At 36.6% G+C, this 27,109-nt stretch overlaps 1 protein-coding gene across 1 annotated transcript in view; it reads left to right on the top strand.

Annotated features, from left to right (window-relative positions):
• Nucleotides 1–27,109, top strand: part of PLEKHH2 (pleckstrin homology, MyTH4 and FERM domain containing H2) — a 57,145-nt gene that overhangs the window by 13,698 nt on the left and 16,338 nt on the right. Inside the window, exons 3-19 of the mRNA XM_074897105.1 lie at nucleotides 6,171–6,233; nucleotides 7,245–7,394; nucleotides 7,837–7,920; nucleotides 9,407–9,488; nucleotides 11,255–11,437; nucleotides 12,815–13,803; nucleotides 14,809–14,884; nucleotides 15,374–15,468; nucleotides 16,104–16,248; nucleotides 18,408–18,544; nucleotides 19,619–19,729; nucleotides 19,991–20,077; nucleotides 20,588–20,746; nucleotides 21,394–21,474; nucleotides 24,549–24,728; nucleotides 25,525–25,633; nucleotides 25,737–25,849. Of these exons, the coding sequence (XP_074753206.1) occupies nucleotides 6,171–6,233; nucleotides 7,245–7,394; nucleotides 7,837–7,920; nucleotides 9,407–9,488; nucleotides 11,255–11,437; nucleotides 12,815–13,803; nucleotides 14,809–14,884; nucleotides 15,374–15,468; nucleotides 16,104–16,248; nucleotides 18,408–18,544; nucleotides 19,619–19,729; nucleotides 19,991–20,077; nucleotides 20,588–20,746; nucleotides 21,394–21,474; nucleotides 24,549–24,728; nucleotides 25,525–25,633; nucleotides 25,737–25,849 (2,844 nt within the window). The remainder of the gene's footprint in view (nucleotides 1–6,170; nucleotides 6,234–7,244; nucleotides 7,395–7,836; nucleotides 7,921–9,406; nucleotides 9,489–11,254; nucleotides 11,438–12,814; nucleotides 13,804–14,808; nucleotides 14,885–15,373; nucleotides 15,469–16,103; nucleotides 16,249–18,407; nucleotides 18,545–19,618; nucleotides 19,730–19,990; nucleotides 20,078–20,587; nucleotides 20,747–21,393; nucleotides 21,475–24,548; nucleotides 24,729–25,524; nucleotides 25,634–25,736; nucleotides 25,850–27,109) is intronic.

The raw sequence follows: 27,109 nt of genomic DNA, 5'->3' as shown, positions 1-27,109 counted from the left end.
ATCTTTGAAAGCCATTTGTAGGTGTGTTTATCCTTCACTTGCTTCTCCTATTTGTTTACTTATGGAAGCAACCATGTATCCATGTTTCTTCAGTTTTGGTAATCCTATGTGATGTGAGGACTGATACTTCACTAAATCTAAAAATGGACAGGTTTACTCCCTTTCTTTTTATGTGGAACGTTATTTTTCAACCACAGATGGTTTGGGCCTTTTTTCAGAATGAAAAATTGAAAAGTTGAAATGCAAGGAAAAAAAAGCAGACTCTCTAAACATACCATTCTCAAGTCACTGTAAGTTCTGCATTTAATCAACAGACAGACTGTATTTCTGTTTTGGAAACATTAGGTTTTAACTATTTTTTTCTTTTTGAAAACTCTGACCTATTATCAGCACGCTTTCAAAGGCTTACAGAGAAGTGATGCTTTTCTTTTTGTTCATAAATTGTTGCATTTTGTTGAAAATTGACTTGGATTAATCTTTTTTTGTTGTTCCTATAAATAACATATATTTTCACATCTCGGAAAGAATTCCAACAATTTTTATTTTAAAAATATTTCCTTAAAAATTATTAAATAACTATTTCAAATATCAGGGGAATTATCAGTTTAGTTCTGTACTTTCTCTCTTAACAATGATCTGTATATATATAAATAAATGAAAGTATCTATACACATAGATGCATACAAAAGAAATATTTTTAAAATTTATGAGTGATGACTTTTGAGTTTTATACCCTTTGGTGATTTCAGGCAATACATGTTTTAATAAAATGAAAATTTATTTACTTGCACAAAAATGTATGTTGAACATTTCTGAATACAGTCAAGAAACTTCCAGGTGACCTTTGAAAAAGAATCGTTACATGATTTGTTTTTTTATTGTAAAAATTTCCCAGTGACTGTGTGTTGTGCTTCAGTGTCCAGACCTCCAAGACAATACACCTCTTTGCTTTTATTGCTGCCATGTTTCTTCAAAGCATTCACATGTGGCATTTCTCTCTTCAGTCTGAACAAAAATAGCTCAATTTGATGAGTGTCAGATGTAGAGTGGTTATTTCCTTACTAAGTTTAAAAACAAATCTGTTTCTAACAACAGATGCTTTTCCTGTAATTCAGATAATTGATGCAGCATGCACTAACACTTTCTGAAAATTATAAGAGGATTTTTACTCTTAAAAAGAGAAGGAGAAGGTGCAGGTTAAAGTAGCAGTCTGTTCTTCCGTACCTGTGTCGATAATTGTTCTTTAGTCAGTATGCGTGTATTTTTTGTTCATGAGCCTAAAATATTTATTCTTTGTAATTAAGATTGTAAAACCAAAACCAGTGTAGATTATGACAGGACACCTCTGAAACCTTAATGAATTTTGGAAAGAGCCTGCACTAGTCAGATGTGCATGGCAAGAATATTCCTTACTGGAGGGTTATTGAACTGGTTCATTATTTCAAGTTATTTCATTCAGGACATGGTAGAAAATTAAGTTTAAATATTGTGCACATGCCAAATGTTATCAGTGACATGCTAGCTCTCCATGTTTCTCCTGGGAAGCCAACTTTATGTCTGTTGATACTTTACAGACTGTAGTTTGTTCAGGAAATGTCTAGCCTGACAGCTGATATATACCATTTAATTCCAGTGATACTGGTGATTTGCATAAATGCATATAGAAAGAAGCTGGTGGGATAAAGGTCTAATTCAGTAGAATTAGAATTAGAATTTTCTTCTTTTCCAATCACTTTCAGGATAAAGTCGGAGTTGGTCATCAATATTCAAGTTGCAGCCATAGGTTCTTTCTTCTGCTTCTGTAAAGCACACTGACCTTTGCTTCCAAGTGTGGATATGGCTACAGTTACCTGCCACTTCCATCATGAAGTTCAGTTTAGGTAGTATTTACCTTATTTATTTATTTATTTATTTATTTATTCATTTATTTGAGGATCTTAAACTCTCTACCCATAGTCTGAAATTGTCTTCCTAGTTGCTGGGTAAAGAGAATTTACCACTGCATTTTATTCCTGATGAATTCAAAGCATGACTTTTCATTTAAATAATTAGCTATTAGTCCAGTCATGTGTTTTCACCTTCTCTCTCTCTCTCCTCAGTCTCAGTAATGCTGTGATCATTGCTATGAAACTTCTTACTAACTTAAGAAGGTTTAAGGTTAGGTTTTCTTTCTGAAGAGAAATCTTTCCCTTGATACTAGTTCCAATCTTCTGCCCAACAAGTTTGATAACCTTTAGAGTATCCTAAAGCAGTATTTTTTTCTCTTGAACTTCACAGGCCTGTAGAGTAGCAAATCAGTCAGGGTATAGATGTAAATCACATTTTTCAGGCAAAACCATTTTGTGGATTGGTTAGAGATTATTTATGCAAATAGGAAAAAAAACAATTTTAAGTTTCAATTTTGTTACACTAGACACTGCAGAACAAACCTATATAAACTCTAAATAAAAGGAAAATCAGGACTAACTTTGTAATTGTTATATAGCACCAAATTACTGAAATGCTGGCCAATTTAACTGTAATAGAGGTGCTCGTTTGGTAACTATGGTATTCCATTCTTGCTGAATATTATAGATTGCTTCTTTTTTAACAGGAGCTTCCTAAAATAAATTGAAGACCCTGTAGACATTTTCCAAATAAAATCTCCCATTTGGTTGTTGCCAGGAAGCTGACTGACGTATCCATATTGTGAGATTATGCAAAGCTTCTTCGCATACCTTATTGAAATAGTTAACTCTTAAAGAAGCAAAAATAAACTTGTTCTTCCGTATTTAATCTCTGAATGCTATTTTTCTTGGTAATTATTCTGTCAGCTCCTTTGGCTTCTAACTTTACATTCATCTTAGCAGCAGCTTTATTCAAATCATATTCTTTGTCCCAGTAGTCTACATGAACATGTTACTATGTTCCTGGTCCTGTGCAGCAGTATATATTTCTAGCAAGAGGTGCATTTTGCAGTTTCAGTGCAGAAACATGGAAGGAACTTAGGTCATTTGTGCACTGTATTATCCAGAACTCAAATTGTTGTGTAAGAGAGCAGCACTACTGCTTAAAGCTTGTATGGTGGTTCAGTGATTATTAGATACTGCTAGAGAGTCTAGTTGTTTTCAGGTGTAAGCCAAGTCAGAGCTAGTTGAGCTGCAGTGGCAGCTGAGTGGACCTGGCAAGCAATATTTTCAGGTTTTATTTCCATTTATTAAAACTGCCAGGTTTCAGATATGACCTTACAGCTGAAATTAAATTTATTTACAGGACATAAATAAATTGCCAATTACTGCCATGGCAATCATGTGCATTTACAAATTGTTTGACTGTGGAAATTGATGAAAAACTTGCTACTCCCCAACAATGAATTTCACATTATAAATATCTGAAGGAGTTTGCTGATATAGTATTATCTAATATTAACCATGTTCATTACTGATTGACAGCTGGCTGAACAGGAGCCAGTAGCGTGCCCAGGTGGCCAAGAAGGCCAATGGCATCCTGGCTTGTGTCAGCAATAGCGTGGCCAGCAGGGACAGGGAAGGGATCTCACCCCTGTACTTGGCACTGGTGAGGCCACACCTCGATTCCTGTGTTCAGTTTTGGGCCCCTCACTACAAAAAGGACATTGAATGACTCGAGCGTGTCCAGAGAAGGGCAACGGAGCTGGTGCAGGGTCTGGAGCACAGGTCGTAGGAGGAGCGGCTGAGGGAACTGGGGGTGTTTATTCTGGAGAAGAGGAGGCTGAGGGGAGACCTCATCACCCTCTACAGCTACCTGAAAGGAGGCTGCAGAGAGCTGGGGATGAGCCTCTTTAACCAAGTAATAAGTGATAGAACAAGAGGGAATGGCCTCAAGTTGCACCAGGGAAGGTTTAGACTAGATATTAGGAAGCATTTCTTTACAGAATGGGTTGTTGGGCGTTGGAATGGGCTGCCCAGGGCGTGGTGGAGTCCCCATCCCTGGAGGTGTTTAAGAGTTGGGTTGACATAGTACTGAGGGATCTGGTGTAGTTGGGAGTGGTCAGTGCTAGGTTAATGGTTGGACTAGGTGATCTTCAGGGTATTTTCCAACCTAGATGATTCTGTGATTCTGTAACTTCGGGGTTTTGAATCGTATGAGAAAGTACTGGAAAGTCAGTCACAGCTTTTTTTATGTTAGTGAAAACTCATTTTCTCCATTTTCAGTTTTTGATTGATAGAAAATGATGACGCTGTGTCCTTGTCTGGATGAGGTGCTAAAAGTACACAAAACTGTTTCGTGTGATTGACAACATAATTGGGAAGAGAAAAAAAAACAGATGGAGAGTGAAAAAGAAACTGAAAGATATTATAGAGTACAAACAGGACAGAATGAAACATCATTTTAAAACCAAGCAGTAAACTGGCGAAGGAATAAATGGTTTTAATTTGCATTATTTGTACCGTACACTTTTCTATGAACAGTTTTGAAGCTGAATACTGAGTATCCCAGTGTTAATTATTTGATGTTTAATCCTCTTCAGATGAACTGAGGTCTTAGCTAGTTATTTAGAACCCCATGCATGGCTACAGGCTTGGGGAGGTTGTGCCTGGAAGAGAAGGATCTGGGGGCTCTAATTGACAAGCAGCTGAACATGAGCCGGCAGTGTGCCTGGGTGGCCAAGAAAGCCAACGGCATCCTGGCTTGTATTAGAAATAGTGTGACCAGCAGAAGTAGGGAGGTGATAGTCCCCCTGTACTCTGCACTGGTGAGGCCACACCTGGAGTATTGTGTCCAGTTTTGGGCACCTCATTATGAGAGAGATATCGAAGTGCTGGAGCGAGTGCAGAGGAGGGCAACGAAACTGGTGAAGGGCCTGGAGAATAAATCCTGTGAGGAGTGACTGAAGGAGCTGGGACTGTTCAGTGTGAGGAAGAGAAGGCTGAGGGGAGACCTCATCACTCTACAGCTACCTGAAAGGACGTTATAGAGAGGTTGGTGCTGGTCTCTTCTCACAGGTAATTAGCAATAGAACAAGGGAAGGAAAGGCTTTAAACTGCAATGGGGGAGGTTTAGACTGGACATTAGGAAAAAATCTTTCACAGAAAGAGTGGTCAGACAGTGGAATAGGCTGCCTGGGGAGGTGGTGGAGTCACCATCCCTGGATGTGTTTAAGTGTCTTTTTGATGAGATGCTGGGGGATATGGTGTAGGGGAGAACTTTTAGAGTAGGGCTGATGGTTGGACTCGATCCCAAGGGTCTTTTCCAACCTGAATGATTCTGTGATTTCTTGAGAGCAAATAAGTCCTTAAGTCATGGAATACCTTGTGTAATTTCTAGTGTTATTTCAAACCACAGTTTAATTTTTAAAGAAATCATAATTGTGTTGTTCACCAAAATCAGACTAGAGAGCTCTTAACAAAATGGAACAAAATTTAAACAAAATATTTCTCTCTGATCTCTTCCGTTCATATTGTTGGAAAAGCCTTCAAAACAAATCATGTAAAATGAAGGAGTTTTCTGAGGCCCTGGGCAAAGGTTGAGCCTATGATTTATTAGGCATCATTATAAAGTAATGGATCAGGGTCTCTCACCACTCAAAAGTGACCTGCAATGCTCCATGTTGTGCTGGTCTCTGTCTTCATCCATTTCTACTGTAGATTTTCACATGTTTTTTTCCATGGAGCACCTGAGTCTGATGTGTCTCTTCTGCCACATACTTCCTCTCATGCAGAAGGTGGATGAGTCTGGGACAGGCCTCATAGCACAATTTCTCCCTAAAGCTAAACTTGTCAACTTCAGAAGGATTAGCGGCCAATCTGTATAATGTGCCAAGTACACTTTACTCTTGCCAGTTTTGGAAGGACATGAAGAAGCTTAGCACTTTCTAAGACTATAAGCCTGCATGAGAAAAGTTTTAGGACTATTGTCAAAGGAATTTCTACTCTTGGTAGCAGGAAAAAGAGCAGTGTATCATATATCAAACACAAAATTATGCTATGAAGAAAAGGTGTCTTTTTTTTTTCCCTGTAGAAGAATCTTAACAATGTTTGAATACAGTCATAATGATGAATTAGCTTCCCAGTCCGATACATGGTTTGTCTTTTTTTTATGCTCCTGCCCACAACCTCTTCTCCAGACCATGCAAATATGTTTCACTGTGGTATTTCTGGCGAAAGGTAGAAGGAATGGCCATTTTACTATATGTTTTCATGTCTCTACAGATGCAGCAGCTTGAGAAACAAGTTATAGATGCTGATCGTCAAGCAGAAAGAGCTTTTCAGCAGGTATATATATAAATCTCCACTAGCTATTACTGTAATGAAGGGAAATTCAGAAGATTGCTGGTTTTCTTAAGTATTGCTCAAAAGGGAGAAGACTGTTTCTTTTTACATCTATTGATTTGTCTTACCAGAAATGTTCGAAGTCCTTCCTCTACTTGCTATCCAGTTCAGTTCAGTAAAGTCAAAGCTAACAGCACAAATCAAAAATAGATACATGTAATAAGCTTCCTCATTGATGAATGATGAGTTTTTGATATATGATGCACATGGAAACGAAAGGGGGAGATTTCAGAAAATCTGTAAGAAAATTAAATGAGGCTATCCAATATAGTCTCTTAATAGGATTATTCTACATTGTTTGCTCTTCTTGTAGAAGTTACGTCATCTAAAGAAGGAAATGATGGCTTAATATTTAGCCCAAATTGCCTTTTGATTCCAAATGGCAAATATAGCTACTGCAGACATTTTATGAAATGTCTCTGGTATTGTCTAAAAGTCCTTCATATCTTACTATGAGACAGATAGAAACAGAAAATTGTAAGAATAAAAATGTTCATATATAAATTTGGAGTTTGAAAACGTTCCTGACTACAAGCCAAGTACTTTTTAGCCATTTTTTTAGAATGCTTCTGATAATTTGTCGGGTTTTTTTACATTGTGCAACTGTTTATTTATTAAAACGTTGTTTATTAAGCTTAACAACAGATCCCCATACATAAATTGCATTCTTTCTATATTGGCATTTCTAACAGCTTGTGTGTTACAAACCTAAATGCCTCTCACGGATACTAACAAAATCTGGTCTATCAGTGTTTTGCCAGTCCTGTGGGTATTAGATGCATAGAGAGACATAACAACTGTGGAATTTCTTCTCAAGTAGGCTTCAGAACTTTGCAGGGTTATCTTGAATCTTAAGTGTGAGGGTAATTTGAACAGTTCATTTTGTGATTAAATTACTACCTTTAACTTGTAGTATTATGTTTCTTAAAGTCTTATGTTTGACCTTCCAAATAGGTGCAGGTCATGGAAGAAAAATTAAAAGCAGCTAATGTTCAAACGAGCGAATCAGAAACCAGGCTGTATAAGAGATGTCAAGATCTGGAGATCCTGATACAAGATAAAAATGACATAATACAAAAATTGGAACAACAACTTGAAGAACAGGTTAGAATTAATGGTGTTACAAAAGACGAGCATCAATTCCATTCTTAATTATAGAAAAGGAAAAGAAAAATTAAGATTGAGGACAGAAAAGTTTAGAATTATTTCTGTTGTTTGATTAAAGAGGTTACCATTAGAAGTACATAATTTGAATAAGGTTTATTCACTTGCAAATTATGCTCTGGCTTCCTTTGGAAGAACATCTGACTTTTAAGAGGGGAAAGATGTTCTTCCTCTTTACTGTCTCCTTTGATGAGCTTTCATTTTTCCTAGAGGAAAGAGGAACAGCAGCCACTGTGAAGGGCCTATTCACAATTTTTTAAAAAATTGTCTATTGCCAAGAGACTGAATTACTTAAAGCAATCTTAGGATTTGTGTCTGAAGATAATACTCAGGCAGACTATAATACTCAGTGAAAAATACGCTTATGTCAATTTTTTTCCAGAAGCAAATAAGACTGCAAGAAGCAAAAATCATAGAAGAAAAAGCAGCTAAAATAAAAGAGTGGGTGACAGTCAAGCTCCATGAGGTATAACTCTTGCTACAATACTTATACAGAAAATATAATGGTGTGACTGGATATCCCTTAGGCTTTTTGACTGTTAAATGGCATTGTGCCATAGTAAAAAAAAAAACGCTTCCTAGTTTCATTGATCTGTATAGTTATTTGCTTGAAAAAGGAAAAGCAAAAACAACAGCACAGAGGGTAGGGTATCCATGTCACTGAAATTCTGATGCCTAATTTGGTCAGCTAGTTCTCTTTATGGAGAGAGGGCTCAGAACTGGTCCCTGGAAGGTCTACTTATCTCCACTAATTGAGAGAGATTGGCTGGCAAACTGAGCTTGCACAAGCAGATGCCTAAAGTGTGAATAATCCCCAGAAAGCTGACCAAGTCTGTTGAGGCCTGGCAGAGAAAAGGACTTGATCATTTTTTATTTTCCAATGCCCGCAGTACTCTTAGTCATGAATAGTTTCAGGGCCACAGGCTCTAGTCTCAAAAGAGACCAGTTGTTTCCCTTGTTTCTCTGCTGTGGTGAGATAACCATGTCTTGCCTTGCCTAAGGCTGCCAGTTTTGATGTGCAGCTGTGCATTCTCCTCATTATATGTATAGAATTAAAATTGCCTGTAAAAGCTAAAACCCTACTCTGTTGTGAATAACTGGAAATTATGCTCCAGTTGAAAAACAATTAAATTATTATTTTTAAAGTAGGAATCTGGAATTAACATTTACTGTTAGTCTGCGAGGGGAGTTTCTGAAATAATTTAATAAAATGCAGTTAAGTTTAGCTAAAATTATCTTGAAAAAGTTTGGACAAAATCAAATATGACTCAAAGTATTTACTTAGTTTGAAACATGAAGAATGTTAAGCTAGTTTCACAGAAGTAGCTAGCTGTCACCCGGTGGGAAGTGGGATTGCTGGCTCCCCTCTGTGTGATATCAGATACTCAGATTCAGATCTTCTCTTTGCCTAATTTGGAGCAGGAGTTTGAACCAATGTCTTTTAACTCCTGGTAGTGGGCTACGGTAGTGGGTTGCTGGGACTTTTCTTCGTGTAGAAGGTCTGGTCTGTGTAAAAGTTTTTCAGTACCTATTTTTTGGTCTCTGCTGTGGGATGGCAGAAGGCATTAGCACCATTATTCCCTCTAATTCCTCTGCTTGCTTTTGGGTTTGCCAAGTGGCACAAAAGTTTGTAATTCTAGCCCTCTGCTTTTATTAAAAATGACAATGTGGATTTCTTTTTTCTTAGTTATTAAGACTTTTTAAAGCAGTCTTGGGTTTTCTTGGTTGGGGGAGTGATTTTCACAGAAGTTGAGCAAATAATCATTGAAGGGAATTTCAGTGTTCAGAATAAACAAGTGCCTAGACTGGCATTAGGAGAAGTAGCAGAGACAAGCTGAGCATTTGAACTAGCTTTATCCTTAGATAAGCAGAAATTTACAGGAAATCTAAATGACATAATGACTTTAAAAATTGTTTCACCGGTGGATGAGATTACATTTTTATGCTTTTAGTTAGAGGTGGAAAATGAAAACCTTCGCTTGATCAACCAAAAGCAAACCAAAGAGATGAAAACAGTACAATCTAAACTGCAAGGTAATTGTACAAATCTTTTAAAAACTCTTTATATATGTCATAATTCTTTTTATTCCCTATTGATTTGTGCACCCACATAATTGAAATATTCTGTGAAATCACAGAGATTTCACTTAGTATGAATTGACATCAGAGTAACTGTAAATGAAGGTGTTAGGCAAGCAAGAATTTAATTTAATAACACACAGACAAACCACACCTGGCTTTTGTTGGGTGAATGGGTATCTGTGTTATTCAAGAGGTTCTGCAATTAGTAAGACTGGACTGGATTTATGTCAGACCTTTGCTTTTTCTTCTTTATGGCATAGGTGGTCCTAACACTGTTAAGGAATACATTAATGTTAGTCTGCATCTGCTTCTTCTAGCAAATGCTCAGCTGGGAATCAAAATTCTGATCAGATTTTTTTAATTACTACATTTGACTACAGTGATCCAAAACCTTAACAGCCACAGTATCACCAGCTTCCTCTCCAAGTAGATACAGTTAATTTAAAAACTGTAAAATGTAAATATGGGAAAGAGAAATGTCCCCTCCAAAGAACATTATTTTGCATCAGTCAGAGTTGAATTTTATTTGCCACTGTGTTGCCTGTTCACTAACTTTCTTAAGTCTCTCTGAAGGTTCCCACAGTCTTCTCCATGCTTGATTGACCTGACAACTTACTATTATCTGAAAATCTTATTGATTTCCTACCTAGCCCTCATTTCTTGATAATGTATCTCATACATATATGTACATACACAGATATTTATAAATGTGTATATATGTGTGTGTCTACACACGTAATATGCATAATATCTGTAGAAGATATAAATATTTACAAAACACATACATACACAATATGAAGCTTTTAAACTAAGATACACTTCTCTGTTAATGAGGAAGCTGGATTGTTTTGTTTCTTTGCTATTTTTTCATCAGTAGCAATTCTGTGTACTTTAGCACTTAACAGCTTTAGTCATCCTCTTCTGAAAGAACTATGGAAAGGCTTTTTTGAGACACTAAGAATTTGTCAACTAGTTTTCAATACAGATTTACTAATATGCTCAAAAATACTAAGAAATTTATTACCAGTTGCAGTGTCCCTGCTTGTAACAGGCTATAAATTATGATCATGTGGTACTGTTTTAAACAGTTTACAGGTATGGATAAAGGCCTTTTGTTCCTCGATCTGCCACAGAACTGGGATGGACAGCATTATTTCCTATCAGTTTCTGGCAAAAAACTGTCCCTCAGGACAGATTTTATATTCTCAGGCAGTTCCTCATTTTATGCTTTTACCTTGTGTTGAAGTCCTCTGTATAGCACCTATTACAGCTTCTCTTAATATTTTTATCTGAAGGGAAGTCCATCACATATTTTAATACTATTTCTCTACAATCTTTCCTATACTGTATGTCCTAGACCAATCCGTAAGTTTAATTTCAGTCACAGCAGAATAAAATCAGGTATTTCTACTAGGTTTTCATTCTGTATTAAGTGCATGTTTTATATCTTATAGCTGTGAAATTGTTAAAAGAGACCTTTTTTTGTTTTCTTTCTATACTAAAAAATCAATCTTTAAGAACTAGAAATGTAGCTCTGGGTTTCTTTTGATATGGGGAGATATCAGGTAGATTTTTATTCCTATAATAAAGTCTTTATTATCTTTTTGCTAAATTTTAGTTATCTTAAAACCCCCTAACTTTACACTGGAAGTAAAGAGACCAGTAGCATAGCTTGCTGTATTTCATTAACACAAGACTTCTGAATTACTGTTCTTCAGAGGCTACGGGCAAGAAATCTCTTACTTCAACACAAAAACCTGGAGAGTGTCAGCGACTAAGCAGTTTGACTTTTGGATGCTTTTCAAATAGAGCAAGAAGTCCTCAACCATCTCCTAAGTTTGAAGAAATAAGCAAGTCTTCATCTAAAGAGTCAGACTACACTGAAGGCAAAAACATGCCAGGTACTTACTCACCAATACTGCCATTTTATTCTGACACAGATGGAAAACTAAAATTCACAACTGTGTCGGTGTATCCAAATCAGCTGTTTTCCAAGTACTCTCTCCATCTTTTCACACTGTTGTTTCCTATCTGAAGAAGAAGGCTCCTTGAGCAGTTCATTCAAATTTCCCTGACAAGCCCTGAAGTCTGGTAATGCCAACAAACTGGTATGCTCTTATGCTTTTCTAAGCACAAGCAAGTCCAGTGCAGTTTGCTACTTCCTTTAGGCATTGAAAAGCTCAGGAATGAGCCTGTTTCTCTGGTCCTTAATTTGAATCCCACCGTACTATTTATGACCTCAGCATTTTCTCCACAGTTAATCATGGTACCCAAAATTGCAAGTTAGGGTCTGTAGAAAATCAGAAACTGAAATGGATCCTGTTAATATTTTGTATATTACATCAAATTCATTACAAAGGTGAGTATGTATTATTATTTCCATTTTTACAGATGAGAGAATTGAAGCAAGAATCTTTTTTTCAAGAGAAAGGATAAGAAATAGAACCTTAGGCTTGCCTAGATGGAAACAAATCAACTTTTGTGACTTCTTTACTTTAATGCAGACTTAAGCAAAATCCTTGGCTTATCCAACCCGCTTTAACTTCATACAGCTATTTAACTTTCCCAAGTGCCTGTGTAGAAAAGCCCTACTTCTTGCATCTGTTTTAACTCAGGGGGAGCACATAGGCCTCACCGAAATGCTGCAAGCTATAGCTCTCTCTTGCGAAACCAGGTAAAAGAGAATAGCAGAAGCAAAGCTATTTCGAATACAGCATCTTTCCCTAAGCATTTTTCATGAGCCTGTCCTATATATCTTCAGCACTCACCACTGAGAATGCAGTAATAGCTTGCAGAAGAAATTTCTGTGTATAAACACTGTAGAAATGTTCAGAATACTTGATTTGTTAATGTAAATCGTTTCTGACAAGCTTTTATTAAACTTTAATTTTCCTTAGACTTAATAAAGCAGCTAAATTTATAGGCCATCTTAAGGTCTTTGGGGTTTTGGGGGTTCTGTTTTTTTGTTTTTATACATATGTGGTTTACATGAAAGTATGGCTCCTCTGATTATCTTTACATTTATTGCCATTTTTAGTTTGGCTAGAACTTTGAGTAATGTCTGTAACAGTTTTTTGTTAAACATCATTGCAACTTCAGCTGCATTCAAAAATTTATAAAATTTTTCTTGTTTTATTATTTACAATATTAAAAAAAATAAATATGCTTACACATTTGAAGTTAATACCTTCTTACTATTTGCAGACATGAGGACAAAATCATTTAGCAGTCAGGTTTACTAAAGTAAGTTTCTCATGTTCATTGTATTTCTCCTCTAGAAAAGGATATCCTGGAAACTACCTTTGCTGCTCCTGCACATGAGGCCAATAAAGGTCAGAAGACATTGCAACAAAGTTCCTCTGGATCAGAGCAGAACAAAAATGTGAGAACAAGCTGTTCATCCAAAGATATAGACAGCGACATGTCAAAGAACTCCTGTACTACCGGGAGTGACTGGAGCTCAGACGAGGATGGAGGAGACAATAAAGGACTGAAATCCAGGTGTGCATCAACTCTTTCAAGCCACACGTCTGAAGAGAATGCAAGGTACAGTAGAGTGGGAAGTGAAATGTATTTGACAGCATCTGATGACAGTAGTTCTTTATTTGAAGAAGAGAGTTTCGGTGTTCAGAGGACTCAGCACAAGAAGTTATACTCCTGGCAGCAAGGGTCACAAAGAAAATGCCAGAACAATCCAGGTGGAAAGTGCAACTCTGACTTCACAAGTAAAAAGAAAGACCAAGATAGTTCTTCAGATGAACTGAGTAAGAAATTTCAGTCTCAGAGACTAGATTATTCATCCTCATCCAGTGAGGCAAATACCCCAAGTCCAATTTTAACCCCTGCTTTGACACCCAAACACCCAATTCTAGCAACTTCCTCAGGTTCTCAATGCACAACACCATCAGATTCTTCCTCAAATTTGCCACCTCCAAAGTTACGGACTCCTAATGTGTTTAGTATAAATTCAGCATTAGCAAAGAAACACCTAAGCCAGCCCCAGCTGAGTTCTGATAGAATGTTTGGTAGAAATAGAAATGCCATAAGCATGATACGTCCGTGGAGACCTCAGGAGACAGACATTGATCTGGTGGATGGAGAAGATACTGGTATTTTAGAGAAAATGGAGATTTGTCGTCATGAAGGAGAGTTTACCTATGACGGCACTGAAACACAAAATGATGAAGCCCAGGAATCTTGTGATACAACAAAAAAGGGTGCTAGCAACAAACCTCCAACCCCTCCATTACATCGATTTCCTTCCTGGGTAAGTCAAATTATAGACGTTTTTCCTATTGGTGAAACTAAGTCATTTTCATGCGTCTCTGCTGTGATTTTTGTTGCCTATACCTTTCCTGTTCGCTGGTGACAAGACAGAGTGTTACTTTAATTGGAACTAAGATGACAAACTCAGGAGCAAGTTTGATTTGAGGCACAGTATTTCTGCTGTTGAAAAACATAGTTACTATTTTTGTTGATAACTCCAATTTTTTTCATGTCACATCTAAGTTACGTATGTCCTTTTGAGTGTATCAAAGGAGGTAAAGCTTGTGATGGCATTTATTTATCTTAACACCAACAGAGCCTAAGATTCTGGTGTCAGTGCCTTTGCTCTAACCATTTTACCACTCACAATCTAGACAATTAAGTCGACAGAAGACAACTACAGATTGCAGAAGTTATTGCTCACATTTTCAAGTAAAATTTTAAAGCCATCAGTCAGAGACTTAAAATAGATATTAATGTCTTACACAAAATCCAAAATTAACTGTGTCAAGACTCACTGATTCTGTAGTTCCACAGAGATTATGAATGATTCAGAGATCAATAAGGCATTAATGTAATAGCTTCTCTGTATATATTTCAGTGCATATTTTTTGATTATAGATTTTCTTACTGTGGCCTTTTAATACAAAACAGTTGAAAAGTTGCCTCCTAATGGCATTTCTCTGTTCTTAACATACCATCTTCCATCAAAACATATTCTCACTATAGGTTTTTTGGCCCCTGATAATAGTATTTTTAAAAATAAGTTACCTACAGGGCAAGCATTGTGTGAAAAAAGGTTGAAACAGACCTTTGTGGATATGATGTGTACGGCATGTAAAACAAGGATGCATTTTTCAGCTGCTACTGATGATGCCATTTTATCAATCTTTTTATCACATTGTTGCACTAACTCAAAGACTAGGAGGCTGTGGGGAGGCTAAACAGAAGAAAAGTAATCATTGTGTTTTAATTATCTACCATCAAATCCATTTTGCTTGTATAGGAAAGCAGAATTTATGCTGTAGCCAAATCTGGTTTAAGGATGTCTGAAGCTTTCACCATGGAATCTCTTAACAAAAGTAAGTCGTTTAGCTGTTCACTGTCTCATCAACAAAAATGCTCTTCTTACGGGGATTTGTAAGCAAGGACCAAATGTCTCATGTTCCTCTAAGATATTTTTATGAAGATTCAGTTATCTGCTATTGAAAACCTAGAAGATCATGGGTTATCTTCCCACTGTCTTCTGTTACCTTGCCTCTTGCCTTTGTGCTGAATTTGTACTTTGTTCACCCTAGTTTTCATTGCAGTTCGTTTTGAGGATTGTATACCAGGTACCAAGGTAAGAGATTATACTTCCAATTTAAAAAGGGCTAGTGGTCATGACTACGATTTATTTATACTCCTTAAAACCACTGTAAATTTCAAAAAGCTATAAATCTCAAATCCAAAACAGTTCAGGAAGTAGTTTGCTTTTTATAGCAGTTATACAATGAAAAAAATTACATTTGAATTTGGTTAATTGAAGGGTAAATGAGGAAGGTCATTTATAAAATATGTTGCTTTTTTAGGTGCTGTTTCACTAACTTCATACTCCATATCTGGATTATATACATCTCTGATATATAAGAACATGACCACTCCTGTCTACACCACTTTGAAAGGGGTAACTGTATTACCGTTCAAAGGAAATTTTAAAATATCATTAGACTCACATCCAGGAACCTGCTATTTCACAGTTGATTCTACCATGCCAAATATGTCATAAGATGATGTTTAGAGATCACAGAACCCCAGAAGTAATGGAAATGTCAAATAGCTGGAAAAAAAAATACTGCTACTTATAAAACGTTACTAGTCCAAGTCAGTTGTTGTTAGGTTTCTTGCTGATTTTTTCCAAAGGCTTGTTAATTATTAAACAGAGCCACATGGTATTCAGTGCTATAATTAAAAGTGTGTGTATGTGTAGAAATGTATTTGTGTTGGTGCCAAAGTTGTTTACAGTCAGATAGCCAGAAATAGCTAGTAACAGCATTGTTTGTTTTCTGGCAGCTTTTTGTGATTTGGAAAGACCCATGCCTTGAGCTACCTCAGGTTTCTATATTAAAGTGTGGGGGTGGTTGAGTATACAGAAGGGAGAGGGAATTCAGTTTTATGTTAATATCTGTGTGCCAAAACTCACAACTCAAGTAAGAACAGCTTTGAATGTTATGAAGCCAGCAGAGCTCAGCCACGGTATGAAGGAAATGACTGATACCCTTTATGCAAGGTATCAAGGAATGTTTGTGTTAATTTCTGCAGAAAGCAACTCAAATAAGCAACAGCCCATTTATAGATGAGTCATCAGGATCTGAGGAAGAAGACAGCTCTCGGTCCAGCTCAAGAACTTCCGAGTCTGATTCTCGAAGCAGAAGTGGTCCAGGTAGTCCTCGGGCTATGAAACGAGGTGAGCAAAAACCATAATAACAAGTAACTAGGCAGTTGATATGATCTTCTTAGAAACTGATTTCTTTCTTAAACAGCATGGACATCTTAAATCTACACTTTTATCTCAGCTGTCAAAGCCTAGATCTACTATTCACGCATGTTACACATGGCTTTCTTTTTATTGCTGTTACTAGAGATGTCTTTTTAAGGCATTAATCTAGTAGCTGGCTGTTGTCTTGAGGGTGACTTGTACATTTAAAGCAAGAAGCTCCATTCTATCTATAGTCGTCATGCCAAGGACTTCCTGTGACCTTAACTGTAGGAAGGTAAAAAGGACATCGAGAAAGTAATTGCCATCAGAAAAAAACCCCAGATATATTCAAGTTTATAAAACAAAGTAACAGTTTCATGTGATCAGAAAGCAGATGGAAAAGTTCCCTCAACAGAGTATTAGTTTCTGTCATCTCATGCAATAAAGGACTCCTTTCATTTTTACAGTGATTGTCTCAAGGTCCTGTGCAAAGATTTAGTTAAAACACTTGAATCTAGTAGTGTTCTGTCTTTTGTGGAAGACAAATCTCACAGCACTAGGTAACTGTGTGTCTTTCATCTGCAGAATGAAAATAATATGCTTCGTAACATTGAAAGATATAACATTCTTTATGGGGTGACAGTATGGGTGTTATATCCCTGCGAGTATTAAGATCCCGTTGAGTCCAGGTGTTAAGATCCTTCATTATACATTGCTTTAGAAATGCAAAATAACATCATTCAGTAGTCTCTGTTGTACATATTAAAATCACAGTTAGCAGGAGCTCCACTCAGACACACTTGAGCAGGTAGATAGAGCCACTGGTCCACTAGTTATCCAGTGCCAGCCACACATGTCATCAAGTCCTGTTTCTAGCGATGTAGTTAGAGTTTTGCTACATTAATGTGAGAAGAACCCCATAGTTCGTGCTTCCCAGCAGCTCCATCTTGCTGACCAAGAACCAGTGCCACGGCTGCAGATGCATCTCATGTTACATGCTTACACAACAGGAAAGGTAAATTAGCTAGTTTAATAGCTGGTTTCACCTACAATTTATATCTGTGTCTGTAAAGTGGAATCATTCCTTTTGTTCGTGCTTTCTTCTCAGAAAATAGTCCTTGCATTGTTTCATGCATGAAAACCTTTCTTAACCACAGAACACATATGTACATATCTTTGTTGATCGCATTGTTTAAAAATCTAGGCAGTCACATATTTCACGAGGCACATAATTAGCTTGCTGCATATTTGTTATTAAAGATCCTACATGAGAAGAGGAGAACCCACTCTGAAAGCCCAGGTGGCTTACCAAATCAATCAATGAGAAAAGGTTTTTTTTTTAGAAATATAACTGGCAAATGAGTTTGGAAATTAATGAAACAGAGGAAACAAAGCATCTTCTTTTCAGTCTTGGAGAGTAACCTTTTGGAGTAGAACACTAGTCATTACAAAAGGACATGTTCACATGTTTGGAAATAGTTACTTCTGTGATGAATAAGGGAGGAGTTGGAATTTTTATTGCTGATTCCCTAGAATTGAAAACAGGGTGCATTTTTTTTCAGCATAAAAGCTAATAAACTCTAACAAAAATCCAGAAATCTGGAATTCAGATTTTTCGAAAACCACAGCATAAAAATTCATCATAACTGCAAAATACAGTCAGTCATCTAGAGCTTCAACATATAGCAGATCTTGAACATAGCTTCTTAGTACACAAGCAGTTGCATGACAAATCCAGATACTAGAGCAAATGATAGAAAGGGGAAGGGGAAAGTTGGTTAGTTTAATTAAAGATCCTTTTTTTTTTCCTAGAGAATGAGTATGGTGCATGGCACTAACTCCCTCCTTAAAAAAGCTGTACTGATATAACAGAAGGTGATAATATACAGAAGACATTTGTTTGTTGTTTCATTCACAAGTGACTTAAACTCTGTTTAATGATGAAAATGAGATTCAGGTATTAGCACTATGCTAGCAGTTTGATATGCTGATATTTTAAAAAATGCTTAATTCCTGATGGATTTATGCTGATACTTGTGTTTGCCTGCAGAGTCTACTCAGATATTCTTTCTGCATGGGGATATTCTGATCTCATTTGTTTCTAATGTAATAAAATATAAAGAAACATCTTTGTTCTTCTAACACAGGTGTGTCTCTGTCTTCTGTGACCTCAGAAAGTGACTATGCTATTCCTCCAGATGCATATTCAGTAGATACAGACTATTCAGAGCCAGAGCAGAAACTTCCTAAGACCTCTTCCTCATCAAGTGATAATGGAAAAAATGTGAGTACTGAAGTTCTGTGAAGAAGTGTACCTGTGGTGCTCTGTGTATATTTATGTTCAAAGCTGCTACCAAATCTCTATATTCAGTCCTGCCTTATGAGTACAAACAGCAAAATATACCAACAATAAATTAGCTATATAAGGCTATAATGATTGAAGGAAGTGGAGGATAATTCTGAGCTTTCTATATAATGAATGGAAATAGGTAGACAACTCCAGAAGATAATTCAAAGCACTTAAGATTTTCCTTTCTTGGAACCTGACCTGGTATCAGATTGCATATGAAATACTAAAATCAGCTTTAAATTATTATTTGAATATTCAGGCAAATAGAAGGCCATTCCACTGAAGGAGTTGGAGCCATCAGTAGAGAGCTATGTGCAGTAATACATTTCTATAGTTTGGTCATACAGGGAAAACTACAGATCAGAGAAATCATAAGTAGAGCAGTATGTGAGGAGAGGTCAAAGAAACCAAACCATTATGTGGTACTAGTCTTCTGTCTCAGAAGTTTTTAATGGCCTGTGTTAGTAGTTAGTGTCTCAACATACAAGTGGATTGACAGCCTGGTGATGAAGATAATGTAAGCTTTGTTCACAGAGCAAAACTGTGAACTCTGTTCCACAGCCGTACACACTAAATGTATGTCTGTGCTGAACTCTGAATTACAGTCCTCTATGTCTGGTCTGTACGTTAGGCCCTGAGGTTGGGAAAAATATATTTACATTGTATTAATTTTGTTCCTTGTATAATACAAATAATTAGAAAGTAAACTCAGGAATCATCACATTCTTCATTCTTTTGTATAGTTCTAGGCAAATCACTCTCCATGTACTATAACTGTAAGTAGGGATATTAATTAGTTATCCCATGTGCATGGCATTTGTCTTGATGCTTGTAAAAACTTTGTTGTTGGACTAAAAGTCTCATCAAGTACTGTAATTATTATTTAGCATGCTTGTAAGTCATTAAAATATATTTGTGTGTGTGTGTATGTGTATTTATACGTATCTCTGAGGGGTATAAGTATATATGTGTACCTAACTACTGTTTATCTAACTCCTAAATAATCAGGAACCTTTGGAAAAATCTGGATATCTGTTAAAAATGGGTGGCAAAGTAAAGACCTGGAAACGACGGTGGTTTGTGCTTAAAGGAGGTGAATTATTATACTACAAATCTCCAGTAAGTACATGTAACTTATCTGCTATTTAATACTAGATTGTTTTTACTGAGAATCTAGGGCTGCTAGAAGGAAATAAATGCATTCCTGGTGTCTGAGCTGTTAGGGAGTGATTCAGGACTCAGTTCCACAAGAGGTGTACAAGGTACTCAATGTCTAACTAGGAAGTATTTCTCAAGATTAATGTTTAAATGAGTTCTGTAATTATTTATTGCTATTTGTTGGTAGATTTAAAATGTTCCTTTTCCATTCTTTCCATACAGAGTGATGTAATTCGAAAACCTCAAGGTCAAATTGAGCTAAATGCATCTAGCCACATTGAAAGGGGTGATGGAAAACAAACAATTCAGGTGCCTGCTTTTCTCATCTGTGTTTTAGCGGGTATTTACGCCCTCCATCCCCAAAACTGACCACTTGTTCCTGTTGCACTGGAAGTCCAAGTGTGGACTTCAGATTAATCAGTGTCCTTCGATTGGAACCAAAGAATCATTTCAGTTACAGAAACTATAAAAAGGCCTATATGTAGTCTTGTTTGTGTTGCTACAAAGGTCAGATTGTCACGTATGAGATACAAAAAAAGAGAGTAGTCTTGGGGCCAGCCATTAGGGTTGAGAGAAGTTGTTTGTCTGAAAAGAAATAAATTGATTTTTCTCAGCTCTGCTGTCCCGGAACTTTTCAGATAAAGCCTTAGAAATTCTGCTCTGCCTGGTCACTGAATGTTTCATTAACTGAAAGTACTTTGGGGAAAATAAACCCCCAAAGTTGTGAAACTACATTGGGTAGTATGTGTTAGAACCCCCACACTGTGAGGTCGAATGTATAATGTTCTTAAAGCTCAAGACTTTTCTGTTACTACATAGCTGACCACAGAAAAACGAACATACTACCTGACTGCAGATTCTCCCAACATCTTAGAAGAATGGATCAAAGTACTACAGAATGTTCTTAAAATACAGGCTGCCAGCCCTCTTTTCATACAGCCTGAAATCAAGCCAACCGTGAAAGGATTACTTACAAAGGTAGGAACACTTCCCCCAATCTGCTTTATTCCATATTTCTTAAGAATAATACCTAGATGAAAATGGCCCTACAACAAAATAAATACAAGTGAAACAGACACGTATTTGCTTTTGCAGTACTTTACAATGTGAACAATCCACAAGGACTACCAAATCACCCACTTTGGGCAACATTTTTCTTCTTGGCTGCTTGATTTGATTTGGCTTTTCTTTTTGCCTTTTTATTTCTTTAGTTCCTGTGTTGAGTTCTTCATTTGCACTTCAGTGATATCCTAATGCAGCCTGTGTTTCAGTAGCTAACTGACCTACCTTATTTCAGTGGAGTGCTCTCTTTTTCTATATTACTCACTGAGACAGATCATTTCAAGATAATAATAACACTGTATAGAAGGAATTTTTTTCTTTTAATTCTTCCATTCCAAAGCTAAATTAAAAACTCACACTGGCCTTACTAGGCTTTAGACAAGCACCTAATGCTTTAGTTCTTATGCTCTTAATAGAGTTATGCAATTTTAATTCTTTGTCTCATAATGTGGAAAGGAATTTGAACCAAGATGTTTATTCCTGACATCACCAAGTTCAGAGATGGTGAAATGTAGCCTGTATTTCTCTGGCTTGTGCTTATTCCTAATGTTCTTTAATTTCAGGTGAAACATGGATATTCAAAAAGAGTTTGGTGTACCCTTGTTGGAAAAATTCTGTATTATTTCCGTAATCAAGAAGACAAGGTAGGTCCCTTGCTTGTTTCCTCAGTGAATGGAAGATAACGAATTGAAGTAGACTTTAAAGAGTAATTACAGATTTATTAAGGTACAATATGCCCCATTATCTTGATTACCAAACATTTAGACTTCACAGATTGTCAACTTGGAAGATTCCTATCTAATAGACAGTAATCCAGGTCATGCCCATCGGTCTCCTTCTCCTACGGGACATGATATATATTTTGCATCTTCTTATCCCCAGAAAAAGGGACTATCGTTTACTTCTAGAAGCTGACCCTTTCTAATGTATGTTTGCAGTGGGCAGTGACTGCAAGTTTCATGAAATTATTCTTTTAATCCCTCAACTGACTTACAAATCCTGTTCTTTGGTATACCTCCATGGTGCTGCAAGAAAGGGAAAAAAAAACAACAAACAAAAAGCCTAGAAGAATTCAGAATCTGCTGCTTTGCAGATGTGTATCTGTGGAGGGCATCTTTTCCCATTCCCCATCAAGATTATGAAAAGGAGCTCACTGTCTACAACTGATGAGGTGGAGAGAAGCAGAGATGGAGGATGGCAAAAAAAAAGGGATGAGAAAATTATTTCTAAAACCTAGGGAAAATACTGTTTTAGGAAGAAAAGGGATCCAACCAGCTTTAAGTTAACTTCCCAACATCTCATGTCCTGTAGGACACAAGAAGCTAAGAAAGAGCAAGACATGGCTCTTCCACATTGGGCTTGATTTTTAGTTCTCTACACACACCTCTGAATATTGTTGGTCCTAATATTTCCAGTCATATGTACCTACAAAGACAGGACAAAGGACACTTCCTAGTCATACTTTTCACCTGTCCTTTTGCTCCCAAGGCATTGCATGTTGTCATCAAGAAACATCTTTTTAATGGAGGGGGGGGTCAGGAACGAGATTTTGAAAACTTTTATGAGATTTCTTGTCAATACCACTGAGGTTATGAATATTTTGATTCATATCCTTATTACCTAGCTCTACCAAAAAGACTGCTGATGGCAAAATGATAACAGTTCACTGAGCCATTATAAACAGTTCAAAAAATACAGAACATCTCATTTGTTACCTAATCTAACCAGATAATCACACTGGATCCAGTAATTCATAGTCTTTGTATAAGGCTGGTTATTCCCTTTGTTATCTTTTCCTTTTTAATAATTTTTAAACATTCAACTAAACCTTACTTCTGGAACTGTATGAATAAGATAGCAGTAACCATCCCTCAAAATACTCTATTTTAATTACTCTTTTAAAAAGTGTAATATAGGACTAGGTGGTCAAATGACTAGAGTATTAATATCTAGCTCATCTTACAGAGACATTAAAGTTAACTTGCATTTTCTCCGACGAGGAAATCTGTGTTTAAAGTTTCGAATTTACACATTTTTACCATTGAAGATTTGGGGGTTTTAGCATGCCCTTTAGAAGCATCTAAGAATTTTGCTGTATTCTTGTGAATATTTCCCTCCCATTTGGAACAAGTTTTGCTTCCCTTTTAAAGCAAAATTGAAACTAATTTGCTAGCTTGTAATAGAATAGAATTTAGCTTTTGTAAGCAGAATATGTATGAAAGGTTTCCCAAAGCTAGTTCATTTCTCATGTCCAACAAAAAATTTGCTAATTAAAAACGTTTGCTGTAGCTGACGGTGTCTTTGCGGAAACAAATTACACAATCTGCAGTGGTTAGTACATTAATGGAGTCCATTTAACTGGCCTTTCAAAATGGGATTCAAATTAAAAAATCAGCCAACTGTGTTTTAGTTAAACTTGGAGAATAAATCAGTCTTGAGTATTTGTATGTGAAATGGCACCTCTTGATTCTCAAAATCTTATCTTGTTCAAAAAGTTGAATGCTTCAGAAGCACCACAGAGAATGCAAATCACCACATGTCTTTAATCCTTACTAGTGAGAGCACTGCAATAAAGAGCCACCGCTATGTGATGTTTTCTTCAAAATTATTATTAACAGCTCACTTTATCAAATCACTATTCAAGAAGCCCACCCTAGACTGAGTCAAACTTGCCAGCTACTCTCCAGTATGGTATTTTCAATTTTTAACAACAGTATTATTGAGAAGCCTCATTTGCTTTTCACTGATGTTGATATTTCAAGACAATTTACTTCAGGCTTACACTTGAATGTGACACAAATAAGATGCTAGTTACTGTAGTGCACAACTATCCTTTTACCAAAGGGAAACAAATATCCCTCTCTTTTCTGCTGAATCACTAAGCATTGCTGGACATCACAAACAACACAGAAACAGTAGCCAAGGCTTCTTCGCTGCACCATTAAATAACACTCTTGAGCATCCTTATGTCTAAACAACTGGAGAAAGAGCAGTGGTGCTGTGGAAAGAGAGGTAGCTTTGCATAAAATATCCAGCAAGGACTGTCATCCTCTGTCAGTTTTATCACCCAGTTGTGAAGACTGGATGCTGTATTTGTGTTCGTTGTGGCTTTCTGTTGATAACAATTATGATATAATTACTTCTGTGAAAATTTCTTTTGAATGGCTTTTCATATAAAATATTTCCTGATGAATGATCATAACTTCATGTACAACTTAAGACTCAAGTACTGTGATCTATCAGACTGGAGAATGAAACCAACTGAGAAAGTCTGCCACACAAAAAATTGACCTTTTCAATTTATAGCATGAACAAAATAGATACATCAGCAATACACTGCTGTCCTCTGAAATAAGATTATAATTAAAGTTATAGGCCTGACCCAGGGAATTTTTGCATGGAACCAGGTCTGGAAACTCTGAAGAATTACTTCTCTCACCCTGACAGACATTTATTGCATTAACTAGATACAGAGGCAGACCTGGAAAAGAATTTTATAAAATCTTACTTTCAGACTTTGGCACATATCATTCTCCTTCTGCTGTCTGCAACAGCTGGCTTATCTGACATTCCTTGGCAGGACTGAAAATGAATAAATACAAATGGCTGTTGATGGTGCTTCATGTTTTTCTTTCCCTTTATAGAATAAGAAATATAAAAGTCAGTGTGCACTGAAGCAAATATTTGTTCTCTCACCACTTCTGATATTTACTTTTAGTTTCCTCTTGGTCAAATCAAGCTTTTTGAGGCGAAGGTTGAAGAAGTTGATAGATCATGTGATTCTGATGAAGATTATGAGGCTAGTGGTCGCAGTTTATTATCCACACATTACACTGTTGTAATCCACCCCAAAGATCAAGGACCCACTTATCTTCTTATAGGATCCAAACATGAGAAGGTAATAAAAGGACTTTTTAATTGAGCTACAATAACACATCTGTGCATATGGTGCTGTGATATGAATATTTCTTAAAGAGGAGAAGGACGATGACCTACAAGTCATCTGGCTTGTAGTTCGATATAGTAAGCAAGGAGAAGGTCCTGCTTCACTAACATCAATCAGACTTTGTCTGCGAAGAGGTAGGTAATTCTTTTTAAAATAAATGAAAATAAGCAGGCTTGCCTAGATAAGGAGATGGTGCAGAATATTAAATATGCTGTAATTGGAGAATTTTGCTTACATTACACTAACTTGTAGACAGACCTGTAACAAACCTTCTGGAGAGGTTTTGGGATACTGTTACCCATTTTCACTGATAAGACTAACGGTAGGGAAGACTGACCTACTGAAGTGAAGGAGAAGTGAGAGGTATGGTTAAAACCATTTTTATTATTATTGCTTTGTTGTTCTCAAGTAGTCTTGTAGACCTCATTTTGCTTTCTGGCCTTATCCCCAGGTTATCAGAATCTGGCAGTGATAAAAAAGCACTTATGTTAGCTTTCTGAAGAGGAAGGGGAGAATGCTCTGATAATTAGTCCTGATTTCTGAGGGTAAAAGACTTCTGAAGAGAGTCCTGTCCAATCTTCCTTGCTTAATATTTATAACATAGAGACCACGAATGCAGGTGTATTCAAACAAAGGCAAACTGGGCTTCAGCAGGAGTGCATGGTAGTGTTTCAAGTTGAGAGCAAAATCCTGCTGAAGCATCTCCTTCCAACATGGAATGAGTAGCTGCTGCGTTTTTCTACTTTAGGACACATGGCTTTATCATCTGACAGTTGCAGCTGGAAGTACCAGTGTAAATGTTGGATCTGAGTTTGAACAACTTATTTGCAAATTATTAAGTATGGAAGGCGATACCAGTAAGTTTGGTTTTGTTTCAACATACTACTCTTCTAACACTTATTTACTGAATGTACTTATGAACTGAATTAATTGCAAAACCTATATATTTTACCCTTTTAGCTTCTCAGATTTGGAGACATCCTACCCTTTGCCACAGCAAAGAAGGAATTGCTTCCCCTCTTACCACATTGCCATCAGAAGCCTTGCAAACTGAAGCAATTAAATTATTTAAGGTAAAACTATAGCAGATGCCTTTTTTATTAACTGACTTACTATTTTAGCTAAAGAATGGCTATTAGTTGGCTTACTAGAGACGTTCAACAAATAAGAAAAAAGAAAAAGAGAGGTTTACTCTTACTTTAGTGGAGGTAACTAGTGCACAGTAGCAAAATGTCCCCGTATTATCTCACCAAAGACTATCACTTCCACAACAAAGAGATCACTTTTACTTATCAAGGAGCTGTTGAGGCTTCAAGTTTTGGCCTTTCTACTGAGGTTATTGATAAAGTGCAAGTTAGTAGGAAAATCCACAGCCATAATGGATGATAATAATTTTATAATGAAATTCATAAGCCCCAGAGAACCTAACAGCATGGATGGATCTCTGTATTCAGAGAACTGTATCAGAAATATTATTTTTTCAATTAGATTTCAAGAACTAATGGTAGGCGAAAGTTTTGCTGTAGATATATTTAAATCAGCTAGAAGACATTTTAAAAATCAGAAGGAAAAACTAAGCAAGTCATGGATTATTTCAAATTGAGATAGAAGGCAGAGATTCTACTGCTTTTTAATTAAAAAATCTTTTCTTCATATGAAGTAGCTCCTCTGAAAAGACTGACTAGGTATTCTAGTAATAGAGAAAATATTACAGAGTAAAATTCTAGAAAGTCACAACAGTTTTTCGAATTAACTTTTAAAGATTTTGATACATCTTTAAAAATACACAGATGTATCTCTCTCATATGTAGTAGTGAAAAGGCTTTACGATTAACAGACACGTAATGGCTCGTAACTGCTGTGCCACAGCTAGTTTCTTGAGAATTTTTGTATGCCAGTATATCTTTCCCAGTTAAAGACCAAATAGGTGGCTGCTATCTATGAGAGGGGGTATGCTATAGTGTCATTAACCTTCTTTCTCCTCTCTCCTGCCCTCATGCAGGTAAAACTAGTCCTGAATGTTAACTAATAGCCAGGCTATAAACTCTTATTTCAGAGACAAAATAAAATCTTGCTGTTCCTTTTTCAGTACATTGTGAAATAAATTACAAGTTGGAAGGCATGGAGCTTGGATAAATGAACTTTCTCCACAGAACTTATACAAGTCAAAAGACCAAATTCCCTGAAGCATCAACTATCTGGAGAATTTTGATGTAATGGTTTGGATCTAGAAAGGAATTCAAGACAAGCACCATATGTTCAGTCACAGCCACTTGTAGGAAAACTTTCCAGCTTGTTTCTTTGAGATGTTTGAAGCACTTTAAAGAAGTACA

Source organism: Athene noctua, chromosome 1 (genome assembly GCF_965140245.1).
Source record: "Athene noctua chromosome 1, bAthNoc1.hap1.1, whole genome shotgun sequence".
In the NCBI taxonomy this organism is placed as follows: domain Eukaryota; kingdom Metazoa; phylum Chordata; class Aves; order Strigiformes; family Strigidae; genus Athene; species Athene noctua.
Note: the sequence above shows the minus strand (reverse complement) of the source record. Positions and strands in the feature narration are given on the sequence as shown.